Genomic DNA, 14,893 nt, shown 5'->3' with positions numbered 1-14,893 from the left:
GCTGGGTAGTTCAGGAGATCATTAACAGGAGCTGAATCAGACCAGTGAGTGTGTGGAGGGGGATAGGGTTAATAACCCACCCACTGCACTCATGATCTCAACTCCCCCCCCATCTACTGCAATTTGAGGGAGTGGGGGAGGGGGAGATATATAAAGGCAATGCTGTTTGGAGATATAAGGGTTAAAGTGATAGAATTTGCGCCTAGAGACAAGGGATGGACCACAGGGAAGGCTAGAGCAATCTATGCAGGCCATAACCCAGCCAGAATAGCTATGCAACAGGCTAGCTGCACCTGGGGGGATGATACAGTTGTTTTAAAAAAGTGGGACTTTCTGAACTCCTGGGGATGGGGGGAAATGAAGGTTGAACAGAGAAAGTATGAACAGGAGATTTGTTGTTACTGTTCATGGCATCAAGCCGATGCCCCATAAGAAGCTGTCGAAGCCTCCAGAGACTCACTTCCCATCTTTATCAATGAGGTCAACCTTGGCCCCTCTCTGCAGCAACTGGGAACAGATAGCAGGCTGGTTCCCCTGGGCAGCGATCATCAAAGGCGTCCGTCCATTCTGGAGAAAAAGCGTGGAGAAAAGAAAGAAGATGCTTGGAACTTTGCTTTGTGGGGAGAAGGCATTTAAAGTTAAGAATAGTAATAGCTACAACTATATAACTTCTAGCTGTTCAAGAGAGGGGCAGCTGGTTCTGGAAGGACCCCCCACCCCACCCCAAGAAACTATCAACAGCACTTTAATTCACACTGGCCCAATAAGCTCCGTAACAGATGTCAAGATTCTAGCCCTCAGTGGGTAGAAGACCAGCAGCAACTTTCACAGTCCAGGCTGGCAGCACTGCAGGGCTGTTGTGTTGCAGCTGGACAAGGAAAAGGGCAGGAGAGACTTCTCTCGAGTGTCACCCCCCCCCCCATCATACTCCTATGACTCATAGTCAGCTGCACCAAGTCCGATACTACCGTGGATCCATCGCCCCCAGATGTTATTTTGATACACCAAGCAGAGCCTGTTCAGACGTACATTATCCATGACGTCCAGGAAGGCCTCTTGATCACACAGGAGCAGCACGCTGGAAGCACACCCGGAGATGGCTGTTAGCGGGGGTGATTTTAAAAAGTGGGGGGAAAGCAAGGGTTAAAAGTCAGGGCTTTTTACACCATACACATAATAATGTATACATGCAAATAACATACATATTTCTACAGCAGTTTTCTCCCTGGCCAGCTAGCACTCTCCATAATATAAACAATGCATCATACTTGCTTTAAAAATCTGAGAAATGCCTGTTTATTTAGATTCGGCACTGCTGACTTTTAAGATTGGATGGCTGCAATGCGCTTTATGTAGGGCTTCCCTCATGCTTGACCCGGAAGCAGCAGTCAGTGCAGAATGCTGCAGCGCGGTTGCGAGACGCTGTCTTCATGCAACACTCCTGCTCAGAGAGCTGCATTGGCTGCAGATTTATTACTGGGCCAAGTTCAAGATGTTACTATTCGCAGATAAGACGCTTAACAGCTTGGGGCCAGTTTACTTGCAGGATCAGCTTATCCCACTCCCACAGTTCACTTCAATCTGTGGAACTGCTGCTGCTACAGGTGCCACATAGCACCCATTCCACATTTGTAAGAAATTGGTCTTTTAGCGTGGCAGCGCCCACACTTTGGAACTCCCTGCCTGTTGACATCAGGCAGGCACCTTAACTGTAGTGTTCTCAGCCCCTGCTGAAAATATTTTTATTTAGGGAAGCCTACTCAGACACTGGGCTTGTCCACACTTACCTTTTGCCCTGCTCTTTCCATGCAGAGGTCTGCGCATTAAAGCTCTGTGTCTGTGGTTTTTGCTTTGTTTTCTCCCAGAGCTATTCCCGCTCTTTAAAGCTGAATTGGAACAAATGGCTATCCAGATTTTATGTGGATGGCAACTTGCTCCAACTGAGCTTCAAAGAGTGGGTTTTCATAGGGAAAGCTCCAGAGCAAAAAACAACAACACCACAGATCTTTAAAGCACAGACTGCCTGGAAAGAGTGGGCGAAAGTGTGGTTAAGCCCACTGATGTGCTTCACTACATGATGGCAAAGGTTTAATGGAGACCTGTGTCCCAAAGGGCTGACCAGTCTTGCAAAAGGCCTGAGCTGTTATTTGATGCTCCAGGCAGGAGAGAGGAAGATCAACTTTAGCACAGGAAGTCTTCCACGCTGAGAAGGACCCCAAGTTTCCTATGGGGTCTGGCTCATGGATTTGATTATTGATTCAAACTACTTTGAATCATTTAAGGACTCACCCGCCCAATGTAGTGGCGTCCGGTTCTCCCCATCTACACAGTCTTCATTGGCTCCATGCTGCAAGAAAGCAGTTAAAAAAATGCATTTCATTGGCATTGCTAACTTGCAACATCCTGAAGGCTCAGAGTAGCAACACACACCCCAAACAGCAGTGTCACAAACCTATTCAGTAAAATAATAGAATTGTAGGGTTGGAAGGGATCCAAAAGGGTCATCTAGTCCTTTTAAATCCTCATGAAGAGGGAGTTTCTCGAAGCGACTGGCATGAGTTTAGCCAAACTGTGGGAGGCAGTGGAGGATAGGGGTGCCTGGCGTGCTCTGGTCCATGGGGTCACGAAGAGTCGGACACGACTGAACGACTGAACAACAACAAGGAGGGAGTTCCACAGTGCAGGGGCCATCACAGAGAAGGCCCTCTCCCTGGCCAACACCACCACCCTGAGGCTCTCGGAGGGCAGAGGAACCACAAAAAGGGCCTCCTCTGCCGGCCTCAGCATCTGAGATGCAGAATTTATTTCCATAGAAGAATCCGATGGTCCAGGTTGTAGGACGCAGCATCCATCTCACTGCAGGAAACGACAAGCACACCATACATGCTCTGTATGCATTGATGTAGATTTTGATTTATGGACAGATGCTAGTGCCAAAGGCTTCCACCTTCTCTCCCCACCCCACCCCACCCCCATATTTAGGAACAGCAGGAATTATGTCTGGCTTCAAGAAGAAAACTCTTAATCAGCAACTCTGTTGCTCTCCCAAAGGTGCTGTTTCGAGAGGCATCGCTGGCACAAAGATGGGTACCTGGGCCTCTATGACCCGGAGGCTCCTTGAAGGATGATAAGCCGCCAAGCAGGAATCCCTCTGCTTTCCTGATCTTCACAGCAACACACCCTTTTCTCCAGTTTGCTGTAATGATTCTCAACGCAGGATTTCACACCCCACCCAGCTCTTCATTTCCCCGTCGCCTCTGTGTTGAAACTGCCTCCCAGGTGTGCCTTGCAGAACCACAGGGAAATGATTCGGCCCAGAAATTATTCCATCACTGCGAGGGCAGCTGTTTTCAAGTGGTGTTGGTTATCATTAAAGATCAGGCAGGAGTATTATAAAACAAAGAGCTTTATTTAAAACAGCGGTGACGGCTTGGGGCACACAGACAGATGACAATCAGGGGACAGAGACCACAATTCCTCAGTGGCGGATATAAAAAGTTTGCCTCTTCCTTCCATTTATTTTCCTTCCCTTTACTGCAAGGCTTGTTTGATTACAGGCCTTTCAGGCACAGGGATTTAATATTTAATAACAAATAAAAATGAACAAATTTATTTATCCACCCCTCTCAGAAGTTTGAGGTTATGGGGTGTTGGCCCAGGAGAGGTCTTCTCTGTGGTGGCCCCTTGGCTGTGGAACTCCCTCCTCACGGAGCTGTGCCTGGCACCTTCATGGTAAAGCTTTAGGCAAATGCTGAAAACCTGGTTTTTGGCACTTGAGACGCATGTTTTCAGGACCCACCCACCCACCCAATCCCCAGGATTGTAATCTGTTTTAACTGTTTCTAATTCTGAATTTAAATTTTTTGAAATCAGCCCTGGGGCGTGCCAAAATGTATCATTGTTATTTCAGAAAATGCAATGAAAGCCTTCTGGCCTCCCTTCAGCAGGGGCCTGTTAAGAAACCATACACCTCTTAGAAAAAAATTAGGTTTTATTATTAAGGGCAGACATGGACCTGGTTTGTGTGTGACCCTAAGCACAGTGCAAATGTGTGAATGTCACAGAGAATAAACTGTGGCTCCATTACTTCTCTGGTCTTCCTGACATCACCCTGCTGGGAGCCATGTTTTCTGCGGCTTTATGGTTTATCTCATGCCAGATAACCAAACCACAGGCCCAGGTTTGGCAGACATGCTTAGCCAAACCATGGCTTAAGCTCACAGGAGCAGGACTGAAGGTGGGATGATGCAGCTGCGGCCTCCTCTCTAAGGACCCTCACACTTGTGCTTTCACACTTGAGCTTGCATAGACTGAGCCACTGAAAATGAAAACAAAAAAATACTGGTCCGCTCTTGATCATTTACAGCAGTGGTTCCCCAAAGTGGGTGGTAGCAGGGAAGGGGAGGCAGGGAAGTGGGGCAAGGAAGTTGGCTTCTGGAGCTGTAAACGATTCCCTGACTTTGAGAAGCAGTGTCACTGGATCAAGTTGAATCTATTTTGTTGAACTAATTAAACTAAATAGTTTTAACTGGATTTTGAATCAACGTGCAATTAATTGCTACCGTTTTACATTTCATTGTGTTATGATCTTCCTTAGTGGGTTGTAGGAGCTGCTATTCTGAATAATGCTTTTTTATATATGCCCTCTTACCTGGGAGTAAGTCCTGCTGGATTCACTGGGGCTTTCTTCAAAGTACACATGCACAAGGTTACACTTACAGGTGGATAGCCGTGTTGGTCTGCCATAGTCGAAACAAAATAGAAAATTCTTTTCAGTAGCACCTTAGAGACCAACTGAGTTTGTTCTTGGTATGAGCTTTCGTGTGCATGCACACTTCTTCAGATACAGTGTATCTGTTTCAGTGTATCTGAAGAAGTGTGCATGCACACGAAAGCTCATACCAAGAACAAACTCAGTTGGTCTCTAAGGTGCTACTGGAAAGAATTTTCTATTTTGTTTTGACAAGGTTACACTGTTCTTCATGTGCTATTTTTCTACGGTTCAGCACAAGGTAAGACAAGGGATTGCGGGGTGGGGGGCAAAAATCTCAGGCAGCAAAAAAACCTCAGGCCAGCCTTTTAGGCCTGCACAGCTTGTCACCCCCACCAAGCTGGAAGCTCCCTCTGCACACCCCTAGGGGCACTCTCTTCTTTGTACCTCCCATGTTCCAAGGCTGAACCACTGGCACGAAAAACACATTCAAGATTAAAATCTGGCTCAACATTAAAACCTTGTTACTCCTGATAGAAAGGAACATACGACCATATAAAGAACCTGCTGAATCAGGCCAATGGCTCATCTAGTCCAGCATTTTGTTCACACAGAGGGAAGCCCGCAATCAGGATCTGAACACAAGAGACCTCTCCCTTCCTGCGGTTTCCAGCAACTGGCATTCAGAAGCATTTATGCCCCAGAACATGGAGGCAGGGCACATCCATCCTGGCTAGTAGTCATCAATAGGTTTGAATTTGTCCAATCCTCTTTTAAAACCACCCAAGTTGGTGGCCGCTGTTGCTTCCTGTGGGAGGGAGTTCCACAGTTTATCTACATGCCTTTGTGAAGATGTAAAACGCGAAAGTCCTATTTACCTGCAGAAGGACCTTCACGCACTGAGGCTGGCAAGCGATGGTGGACAAATGCAGGGCTGTGCTGCCTAGAAAGACAGAAGGAAAGGGAAGTCAAAATACGACAAATTGTGGCGGAAAGGGAAGAGCTGGGCCTTTTATTCCAGGGGAGGCTGGGTGTGCCGTTGTTGTGACTCTGCTGGAGCAGATTCAGGCACTCGCAGACCCAACAAGCCAAACTCCCCTTCCTTGGCTGAGAGGCTGGACAGACAGCCTGTTTTTAAGGCCAGCGACCCATTTAGTCCAGGATCCTGTTCTCACAGTGGCCGCCAAACCACCCTCTCCAGAGTGCACAAGAGCCTTCTCCCTTCCTGGTTTCCTACAACTAGGATTCAGAAGCTTTGCTGCCTCCGGCTGCAGAGCCCAGAGCACAGCCATTGCGGCTGGTAGCCGCTGAGAGCCCTGTTAACAAAACATCAAAACTGATTGAAAAGCAGCATCGTTTTGGAACAACTATATCCCACTTCTTATCCAACGACATTCCCAAGAATATGAGATTGCGTGGGTTTTTCTCTTGTGGGAGGGCGGTAAGCACACTTGCTCCCCTGTTACAGAATCGCTCCCCCTGTGACACCTACCATCCTCATTCTTATCGTTAACATCAGCCCCGTGAGAGAGCAGGATGGTGAGGCATTCCGTGAGCCCCTTGGAGGCCGCCAGGTGGAATCTGCAAGGAAGAGGAAAAAGCGGGATCTTGGCAAGTAATATTTTCCAGATGTCTCATAAACTAAAAGTACCCCAGTGGGTAGCTCAGCCGGAAGAGCACGAGACTCTTAATTTCAGGGTTGTGGGTTCGAGCCCCACTCTGGGCAAAAGATTCCTGTATTGCAGGGGGTTGGACAAGATCATCCTCGTGGTCCTTTCCAACTCTACAATTATATGATCTAAAGGGCAGAGCTCAAATGGCCATTTTTCGATATATAGCATGGTTTTGTTTCTTCATGCGATCAGATGGCCGTTCAGTGGCATCAGCATATGAAAATGCCTGGCTCATTTAATGCTATTTAGAACATTTATTCTCAATAAGTAAGGAACTCACAGGTTGAGAATACTTTTATTTTGTATGGATCTTTTTTAATTATAAGGGAATCTTTGTATGAGTTAATACTTTATTTTCCCTTTGGAGCTGCACTAGATCTTTGGTACTTTTGCCCTTTTGGGCTGTGACGTTTTATGGTTTAAATCTTTGGTTCTTTTTCTTGTTGTATTTTTGTTATGTTTGAACTTTTGTTCATTAATAAATCAATAAAAAAGAAAAAGCAGGATCCTGAACTAGGCAAAGCCATTCTTGGTTCCCTTCTCAACCCCCCCTTCCAATCCATCATCAGCTTTAGACAGTGAAATAAATCATCACCAGCAATGCAGTCTGCTAAAATTTCTCCACCTCATGCTCCTAATCACTTCAGTTTTCACCAAGCATCAATTTAGTCTGGCTAATCATACTATGATCAGGTGTCAACACTGAAAGCAGCTGTTTCCTTGGATCCAGAGGCATGGCAAGATCAGGCTTATTAGCCCACAGAAACAAATTTGCATGTGCTAAATATATAAGTACAATGCAAATTCAGGACATAAATGATGCAGAAGGCCAGCCACCTAATTTCCCCTCCAAGTCACCTCCTTCCACCCCTCCTCCTCTCCCCTCTCCCAATTAACCTCTGTCTCCAGGGCTCAGTGGTAGGTGGGAGCACAGAGGAAGAATCACCAGGGATGTATACCCTGTGACATCACCAGGGGCTGCCCCTGGGTCTCAAGGTTTGGGCCCTGAAATTTCAGGGTCCGGGACTTCCGGCGAGGACGCCATCGCGGGCGGTCGTGGGTCGCTTCGGCAGCGAGGCGACCCAGGCCGGCCCGGGGGTAGGAGCCCCGCTACCGCAAAGCGGGGCTCCGTTGAGCCGCGGGTCGAGCGTCCCGCGGCTTGGGCTCTCCGGCGAGCCCGCTATGGCTCCGAACCCTTCCCCCGTTCCCCCTGTAAAGGGGGAGTGGGGGTGAAGGGACCACGGAGCCGGGCTGAGGAGACATGCCCCAACCGGACCAGCGAAGCGGCGGCCGCCGCTCGCGGTGAGCGATATCGTTCTACCTGGCAGAAGGAAAATAAATGAAGCCCGTTGGCCGTGAGTACTTGAACAACGGAATTTATCTTTGACATTTGGCGCTCCGGGAGATACGATGGAAAGGAGCCCGTTTTTCTCCCTTTGGTGGAAAGAAAGTAACTGTTCTGATGGTGACTGCTGCTACAGTGATGGATACAATGTTTCGGCTTTTGACAAGTGAGACTGATCAGATCCCTTTTGGGGGAGTAAGTTGGTGGTGGATATTTCTTTTTAAAATGGATAGACTGTAATCTTTTCGCCCTGACTCCAGGGAAAATGGCTGCGGAGACTTGTGAGTGAGATGGAAAAGTATTGTGACTAAGACGGAAAAACACTGAAACTTGATACTCTATGCCCACTTCTACCATGTTAGGTTTCGTTTTCAAGCTGGTTTTAGACTCTGGACTGACTCACGAACAAAGGATTATTTTTCTAAAGTTAGAATTGCTAAAACAGAAATTAATTTTGCTGAACCAGGATGTTGCAGAAAAGTTATATCCCACAGGAAAGACTATTCAGAACATTTACAGGTGGGTAGCCGTGTTGGTCTGCCATAGTCAAAACAAAATCGAAAATTCTTTCTAGTAGCACCTTAGAGACCAACTGAGTTTGTTCCTGGTATGAGCTTTCGTGTGCATGCACACTTCTTCAGATACACTGAAACAGAAGTCACCAGATCCTTAAATATAGTGGGGGAGTGGGGAGGGGTATTACTCAGAAGGGTGGTGGGAATGGGTGATAGGCTGATAAGTGTGGAAAACCTGTTGACGACTCTAAACGGCTGCAATTAGTCTTGCAGGGAAAGGCAAGGGGTGAGATGGCTAAAGATGGCTTTGTTATGTATAATGAGATAAGAATCCAATGTCTTTGTTCAAACCAGGTTTCTCCATGGTTTTAAGTTTGGTGATTAGTTGCAATTCAGCCACTTCTCTTTCCAGTCTATTTCTGAAATTTCTTTGTATTAAGACAGCTACTTTGAGATCTTTTATAGAATGTCCTGGGAGATTGAAGTGTTCTCCTACTGGTTTCTCTGTCTTGTGATTCCTGATATCAGATTTATGTCCATTTATCCTTTGGCGTAGGGTTTGGCCTGTTTGTCCAATATAGAGAGCTGAAGGGCACTGTTGGCATTTGATTGCATACACAATGTTGGAAGATGAGCAATTAAATAGTCCTGAGATGGTGTGTTTGATGTTGTTGGGACCAGTAATGGTGTTATCCGGGTTTATGTGACAGCAAAGTTGGCATCTGGGTTTATTGCAGGCTCTGGTACCAGTGTCCATGTTGAGTCCTGTTTTTGTATTATTGTGGGTGAGGAGCTGTTTGAGATTGGGTGGCTGTTTGTATGCGATGAAGGGTCTTCCTCCCAGAGCTTGAGAAAGAGAACTGTCATTGTCTAGGAGAGGTTGTAGATCTCTGATGATGCGTTGTACTGTTTTAACTTGGGAGCTGTATGTGATGACTAGTGGTGTTCTGTTATTTTCTTTTTTGGGTCTGTCTTGCAGCAAGTTCTCTCTGGGTATCAGTCTGGCTCTGTCGATCTGTTGTTTAACTTCATCAGGTGGATATTTTAGTTCTAAAAAGGTTTGCTGTAGATCTCTTAGGTGAGAGTCTCTGTCTGTAGAGTTGGAACAGATGCGGCTGTAACGTAGGGCCTGGCTATATACAATGGATTGTTTGGTATGTTTGGGATGGTAGCTAGAAGCATGTAGATATGTTTGTCGGTCAGTTGGTTTACGGTATAAGATGGTGTCTATGTGTCCATCCTGTATTTTTATAGTAGTGTCCAAAAAGTGTATTTCTTGCATAGATTGGTTCATAGTTAGGTTGATGGTGGTTGATGAAATAGTTAGGTTGATGGTTGATGGTGGGGTGAAAGTCATTGAATGTCTTGTGGAAGGTGTCCAGGGTCTGTTGACCATGTGTCCAGATAATAAAAATATCATCAATGTAACGCAGGTACAAGAGAGGTTTGAGTGGGTAGGAGTTTAGGAAACGTTGTTCTATTCAGAACATTGTTGAAATGGAAGGAAACCTTGGCAGAGAGCTGAAGGGAATTATTGAAGAACAAAATATGATGTCTTTGCAACTCCGAGAAGATGAAAAGTCCTGCTGAGGTGGGAGACCCAGGATGAGAAGATTTTTTATATCCAATTTCTGGGGTAGGAGCCCAGGAATGAAGGGGAAAAGACTTATATATTCACAATTAGAAGAGGAACGGAATTTCAAACTGGAGATGCTGGAAGGTGATGATCTGTGTACCCTGATGCTCCCTGCAAGGACTGTTGTGGACTACGTCTGGAACTGTGGACTTACAAGAAAAGAGGACATTCTGGAAAATGGTACTGGTGTAAGATGGAGGAACGCTTGGGGGGAGACCCCGAAATGGCGAAAGAAAATGGATAGAAAAGGGATAGGGTGAAATGTATTAAGGATAAAATTAGGATGGTTTGTTATGGTACCCTGAAGCCGGTGTGTTAAGATTTTAAGTTTTTGAATTAGAGAAGAGATATTTGAATTTTTTTTTATTAGCAGTAGTCTAAGTGAAAGAAGATGTTTTGATATGATTCGACATAAGAAGTAATATGTTGTGTTATGAAGTTGTATTATTAATTATTATGAAGTTAGACTTGGATTAGATTCGGTTTAAGTTAACGAGTGATAGATTATTGTGAATTAAAAATAAGATTTTAAGAAGTATGTTTAGCTTTGATTTTTAAATGATTTAATTTCAGAGATGAGAAGTTATTAAAGTAAAATTGGAATTGGAACTGAAGGAGAGAAAACGGGGGAAGTCACTTAACAATGATTCGAACAAGAAAAGTTTTTTTTTAAAATGTAAACAAGAAAAAGAATTGTTGGTGTATTTGTATTTGTTTTATGGTGGTTTGATTGTGGGTTTGTGTTTGTGTTTGTGTTGGTATATGTGTTATGTTGTTCTTTGTTTTGAAAAAACCAAAAGAAATTTCAGGGTCCGGGATGCTCCTCACCCAGCAACCCTACCCAAGAGACAGCCTTGTCCTTTGCAGAGCCTGCGAACAAGAGGGATTATGGGACAGGGAAAACTTACGTACGCAGATTGCCCCAGGGCATTCAGTTTGGTGGCTTTGGCTGTCTTCTTGGAAGCAAGGACGGATACTCTCCCCACGTCGCCTTTCTCGACAGCGTCAAAAAGCTTCTGGTCATGCTTGTTCCAGCTCTCCACCTGGTTGGCATGAGATAAAGAAAGCAGCCATTTAGTGTTGGGAGACTTATCATGGGGCTGTTCTGTGTCAGAAGAGAAAAATGCTCCCCTGAAATAAGGAAGGGTGAAAGGAAGCACTGATGTTGGCCATTCTGCAAGACTGGAATTGAATCATACAACCGTAGGCACCCCAGTGATCATCTAGTCCCACCCACTGCAATGCAGGAGCCACAGCTCATCAATTTATAACCCTTTACAAGTGAAAAGCCATAGCACCGCATGATTAAAATATAAATAAAAAGAGAATGCATTCTGCAGTGTGGGAGCAGCTCGATTTATAAAGGTTAAAAAAATTAAAAGTTTCGACCATTTTCTCAGAATTCAGGGGGCAGGGGCGTCAGAGTAGAAAGCTTTTATAAGGCAAGTACCAAGCTCAGTCCTAGCTGGGAACTGGCTGCCACAGTCTAAACATGATACAGTCGTATCTTGGATCTCAAACACCTTGGCTCCCGAACAAATCAGCTCCCAAACATTCAAAACCTGGAAGTGAGTGTTCCAGTTTTAGAACAATTTTCAGAAGCCGAACATCCAATGGGGTTTCCGCGGCTTCCAACTGGCTGCTCCTGCAGCCAATTGGAAGCCGCACGTTGGTTTTCAAATGGTTCAGGGAGTCAAATGGACTCCCAGAACGCATTCTGTTCGAGAACCAAGGTACGACTGTATAAGTCAACATTAGTCATACTCAAGAGTAGACACATTAAAATCACCATCGTCCTGATTTCAAGAGGTCTGCTCTAAGAATGATAGGGAATCTGGCCTCTTAATCCTGACTACCGGTTGTATAACACCTGCTTATCAACCTTCTCCCAAACAATCCTTGAAACTCTTGTTCAGTGGAGAGATAGGACCTGTGATTTCTTGACCAGGTTCCCATCTCAACAGCATTACAGTTCCCTGAAAATTGGGAATTATTCTTAAGTCAGTTAAACTTGAACAAATGTCTTAACCAAAATGTTTCCTCTGATGACAACTTGCACTTTAAGTTAATGAATGTTATCTGAGGAAATACAAAAGCCCTTCTCCTTTACTGGAGGTTTTTTTAAAAGAGAGATTGGGTGATCAGGGATTATTAGCTGTGATTCCTGCATTTGCAGGGATCTAGTTTGGTGACCTCTGGGGATCCCTTCCAACTCTACAATTCTATGTTTAAGTAAAATGAATGGAAATGGCTACATTAAAGGCATAAGGTATATCATGCAGTGATAGATTATTATTATTATTATTGTCAGAAAAAATACCCTCCAAAAATTCTAGTAATCAGGGAAGACAGGAGATCCCTTCTGATCTAGAGGGAGATCTAGGGAGAGCCATGGACTCCACGTTGCTTAGTAACCACCATTCAAGCCAGTAATAAAAGAGGAAAGAGCCTCAAAGCTGGAATGCGGAATGTGGAAAATGTTATTTTTATTTCATCGCCTGGCTCCATCCCACACAGGACAGGTGGCTGACGGCCATTCTCCTTTCTCCCATGACAGCCATTCTTTTCGCAACATCACACACTGCCTCCAAGCAGGTTGGCAAATTTCCCAGAAAATATATACTGTAGTTAATTGCCCTGGAATAAGTTGCCTTGGGAAAGTGCAGGTCTCCAAAAAAAAAAAAAAAAAAAAGTGGCATGAAGCTGTACGGGAGGCAACAGGTATTCAGGCAGCAGTGCAAAGATAGCCTTTGTTGAGATGGATATAGAGTCCTAGGCATTCATAGGGAGCCTCTGGCTCATTTCCTTCCAAGGAAAACAGGGCTCCAGTCTGGCTAAACTTAAAAGGGGTTCAATGACATGTACACACACACACACACACACACACACACACACACACACACACACTTAAAGGTAGAAGAGAGGGGATTCAGGATAGAGTCCCTTCACATACTGCCAAAGACCACTGAATTGCAAAGTTGGCAGGGATCACCCAAGGGCCATCTAGTCCAACCCCCTGCAACGCAGAAATCACAGCTAAAGAATCCCGGACAGAATGCCATTTAGAAACCTCCAATGAAGGAGAATCCACATATATAAAAGGCAAAGCCCTGCAGCTGCCCAGGCAGGAAGTAAAGTCAAAGAGGGGAAAAATTAAGGCTTTCTTTTGGGGTTGGGGGGGGGGTGTCATGCTTTTGGTTAAAAGGTTCACTTGTCCCTTCAGTTTGGGGATTTTTTTATTTTAAGCATATCTGTTTCAGCAGCTCCATGAAGATGGGCAAAGAATGTGCTTGGAGACAATCCGGTTCTGAATGCCGTTGCTGACGGAGCAACACGCCCAGAGTTTGCGGAGGGCAACATTTCACAAGGGCCACACACCCCGCTGTTGCTTAAATTCTAATTACGCTGGGAAAACACAGTCCTCCTACAAGATACAGCTGGGGCCTTTCACTCTCAGTTCTCTCAATTCCCAGAAAGGCAAAGGGAAAACCTGCTTTCGTTGGACAGTTATGGCAATTAATAGATTTGCTTTCTCTCTCTCTCTCTCTCTCTCTTTTTTTGGTAAAGTTTTAATTTCATTTTATAATGAATATAAAACAAGGAGAAGCATTATAAGGACAGATGAAAAAAATAAAAGAGAAAAAACCAAAGCATAAAAGACCTAGAACGATGAATTAGAATGAATAAAACAGTGAAGTAAATAATATCAGGGCTATCTGATTTTGATCAAGTCTACTTTCAGATTCGTCAGGTTTGTGGTAAGGGTTGCCTTGAAAATGATGGCTCTGTAGCATATAAAAGAATGACAAATCATATTAAGAAGTGCTTGAAGGGCTCTAGTGCTTGTAAAAAAAAAACCAACCCTCAATTTCTAAGTCATTTTCTCCACTATAGTTCCTATGCATTTGCTTTCAACCTGCCATTTCCTCCAGGGCAGTGGTGGCCAAACTCGGCCCTCCAGATGTTTTGGAACTACAATTCCCATCATCCCTGACCACTGGGTTCTGTTCGCCAGGGATGATGGGAGTTGTAGTCCTAAAACATCTGGAGGGCTGAGTTTGGCCACCACTGCTCCAGGGGAATCTGGACAGCACGCAGAGCTCCCCCTGCTTTTGTCTTCAAAACAACCCTGTGAAGCTGAGAGGAAGCAGCTGGCCCAAAGTCACCTAGTAAAGTTTTGTGGCTGAGTGGGGGTTTGAAACCAAGTCTCCCAGTACTCTAACCACTGCACCACAACTGCTCTTGCTAAGCTGTAAGGTTCCTGAGAACTTATCCCAGCTGTTTTGCATCCCCACAGAAATACCCACCTGCTGAATTTTTGCCTGTAAACACGGCTGTTTAAGGTATGGGAGCCTTGCAACAACAACAACAACAACAAAAATGCATTGGCAAGCATAAGGCAGATACAGAGAAAGGCTAGGGTGATGTACCTTCTGGTGTTGCCTGTCATTTCAGGCAGCTGTGGGGCAGACAGAGAATCTGCACTGGCTTAAATTCTGCCTTCTCCCCAGCTCTCTTAAAGGCACAGGAGCCAGGTGCTCTTTTGAACCAGGCCACCGCTGTTCAGGGTGAAACTATATGATATTTTCCTCTAGAGAAACATCAGCATGCGCTGACATTTCATAACCACTCTTCCTGTTCTTAAAAAAAAAATGCACAACAGATATCGTAAATTCAAGGAGCCATAAGCAGGAAATGCAATTTGGGCAACCAAAGGATTCCTGAGCATGTGTAGAGAGCTCTCCGTCATGACAAAAAAAAACACACACACACACACAAGCAGTTGGTGCCCATTTGGGATCCAGGATAAAGATGTTCTGAGAGAAGACTTGGTGGTCTTCTTGAACCCCTCAGTCTCTGCTGTCTAAGTCATTGGACAGGTAGGTCCCTTGGTTTCAATAATAAAATTTTGGTAAGAGGTGCAGATGATCACCCAATTTTATTTTGTCTCCCCATGCAAAGAACAAGATCAGCCCAAAGAGCTGACGTCAAGGCAGTAGATAAGCTGCCATG

At 45.1% G+C, this 14,893-nt stretch overlaps 1 protein-coding gene across 2 annotated transcripts in view; it reads right to left on the bottom strand.

Annotated features, from left to right (window-relative positions):
* ANKRD35 (ankyrin repeat domain 35) overlaps positions 1–14,893 on the bottom strand; it is a 29,164-nt gene that overhangs the window by 10,975 nt on the left and 3,296 nt on the right. Inside the window, exons 2-7 of one of the 2 annotated variants that reach the window (XM_033174972.1) lie at positions 10,793–10,923; positions 6,204–6,292; positions 5,590–5,654; positions 2,290–2,347; positions 1,030–1,100; positions 461–567 (exon numbers count right to left, since the gene is read on the bottom strand). In XM_033174972.1, coding sequence (XP_033030863.1) covers positions 461–567; positions 1,030–1,100; positions 2,290–2,347; positions 5,590–5,654; positions 6,204–6,292; positions 10,793–10,923 — 521 coding nt within the window. Of the gene's footprint in view, positions 1–460; positions 568–1,029; positions 1,101–2,289; positions 2,348–5,589; positions 5,655–6,203; positions 6,293–10,788; positions 10,924–14,893 lie in introns of both variants that reach the window. The other variant, XM_033174973.1, reaches the window with a different exon arrangement.

The sequence above is a fragment of the Lacerta agilis genome, chromosome 17, assembly GCF_009819535.1.
Source record: "Lacerta agilis isolate rLacAgi1 chromosome 17, rLacAgi1.pri, whole genome shotgun sequence".
NCBI lineage: Eukaryota > Metazoa > Chordata > Lepidosauria > Squamata > Lacertidae > Lacerta > Lacerta agilis.
This window is presented reverse-complemented; position numbering and strand designations above follow the sequence as displayed.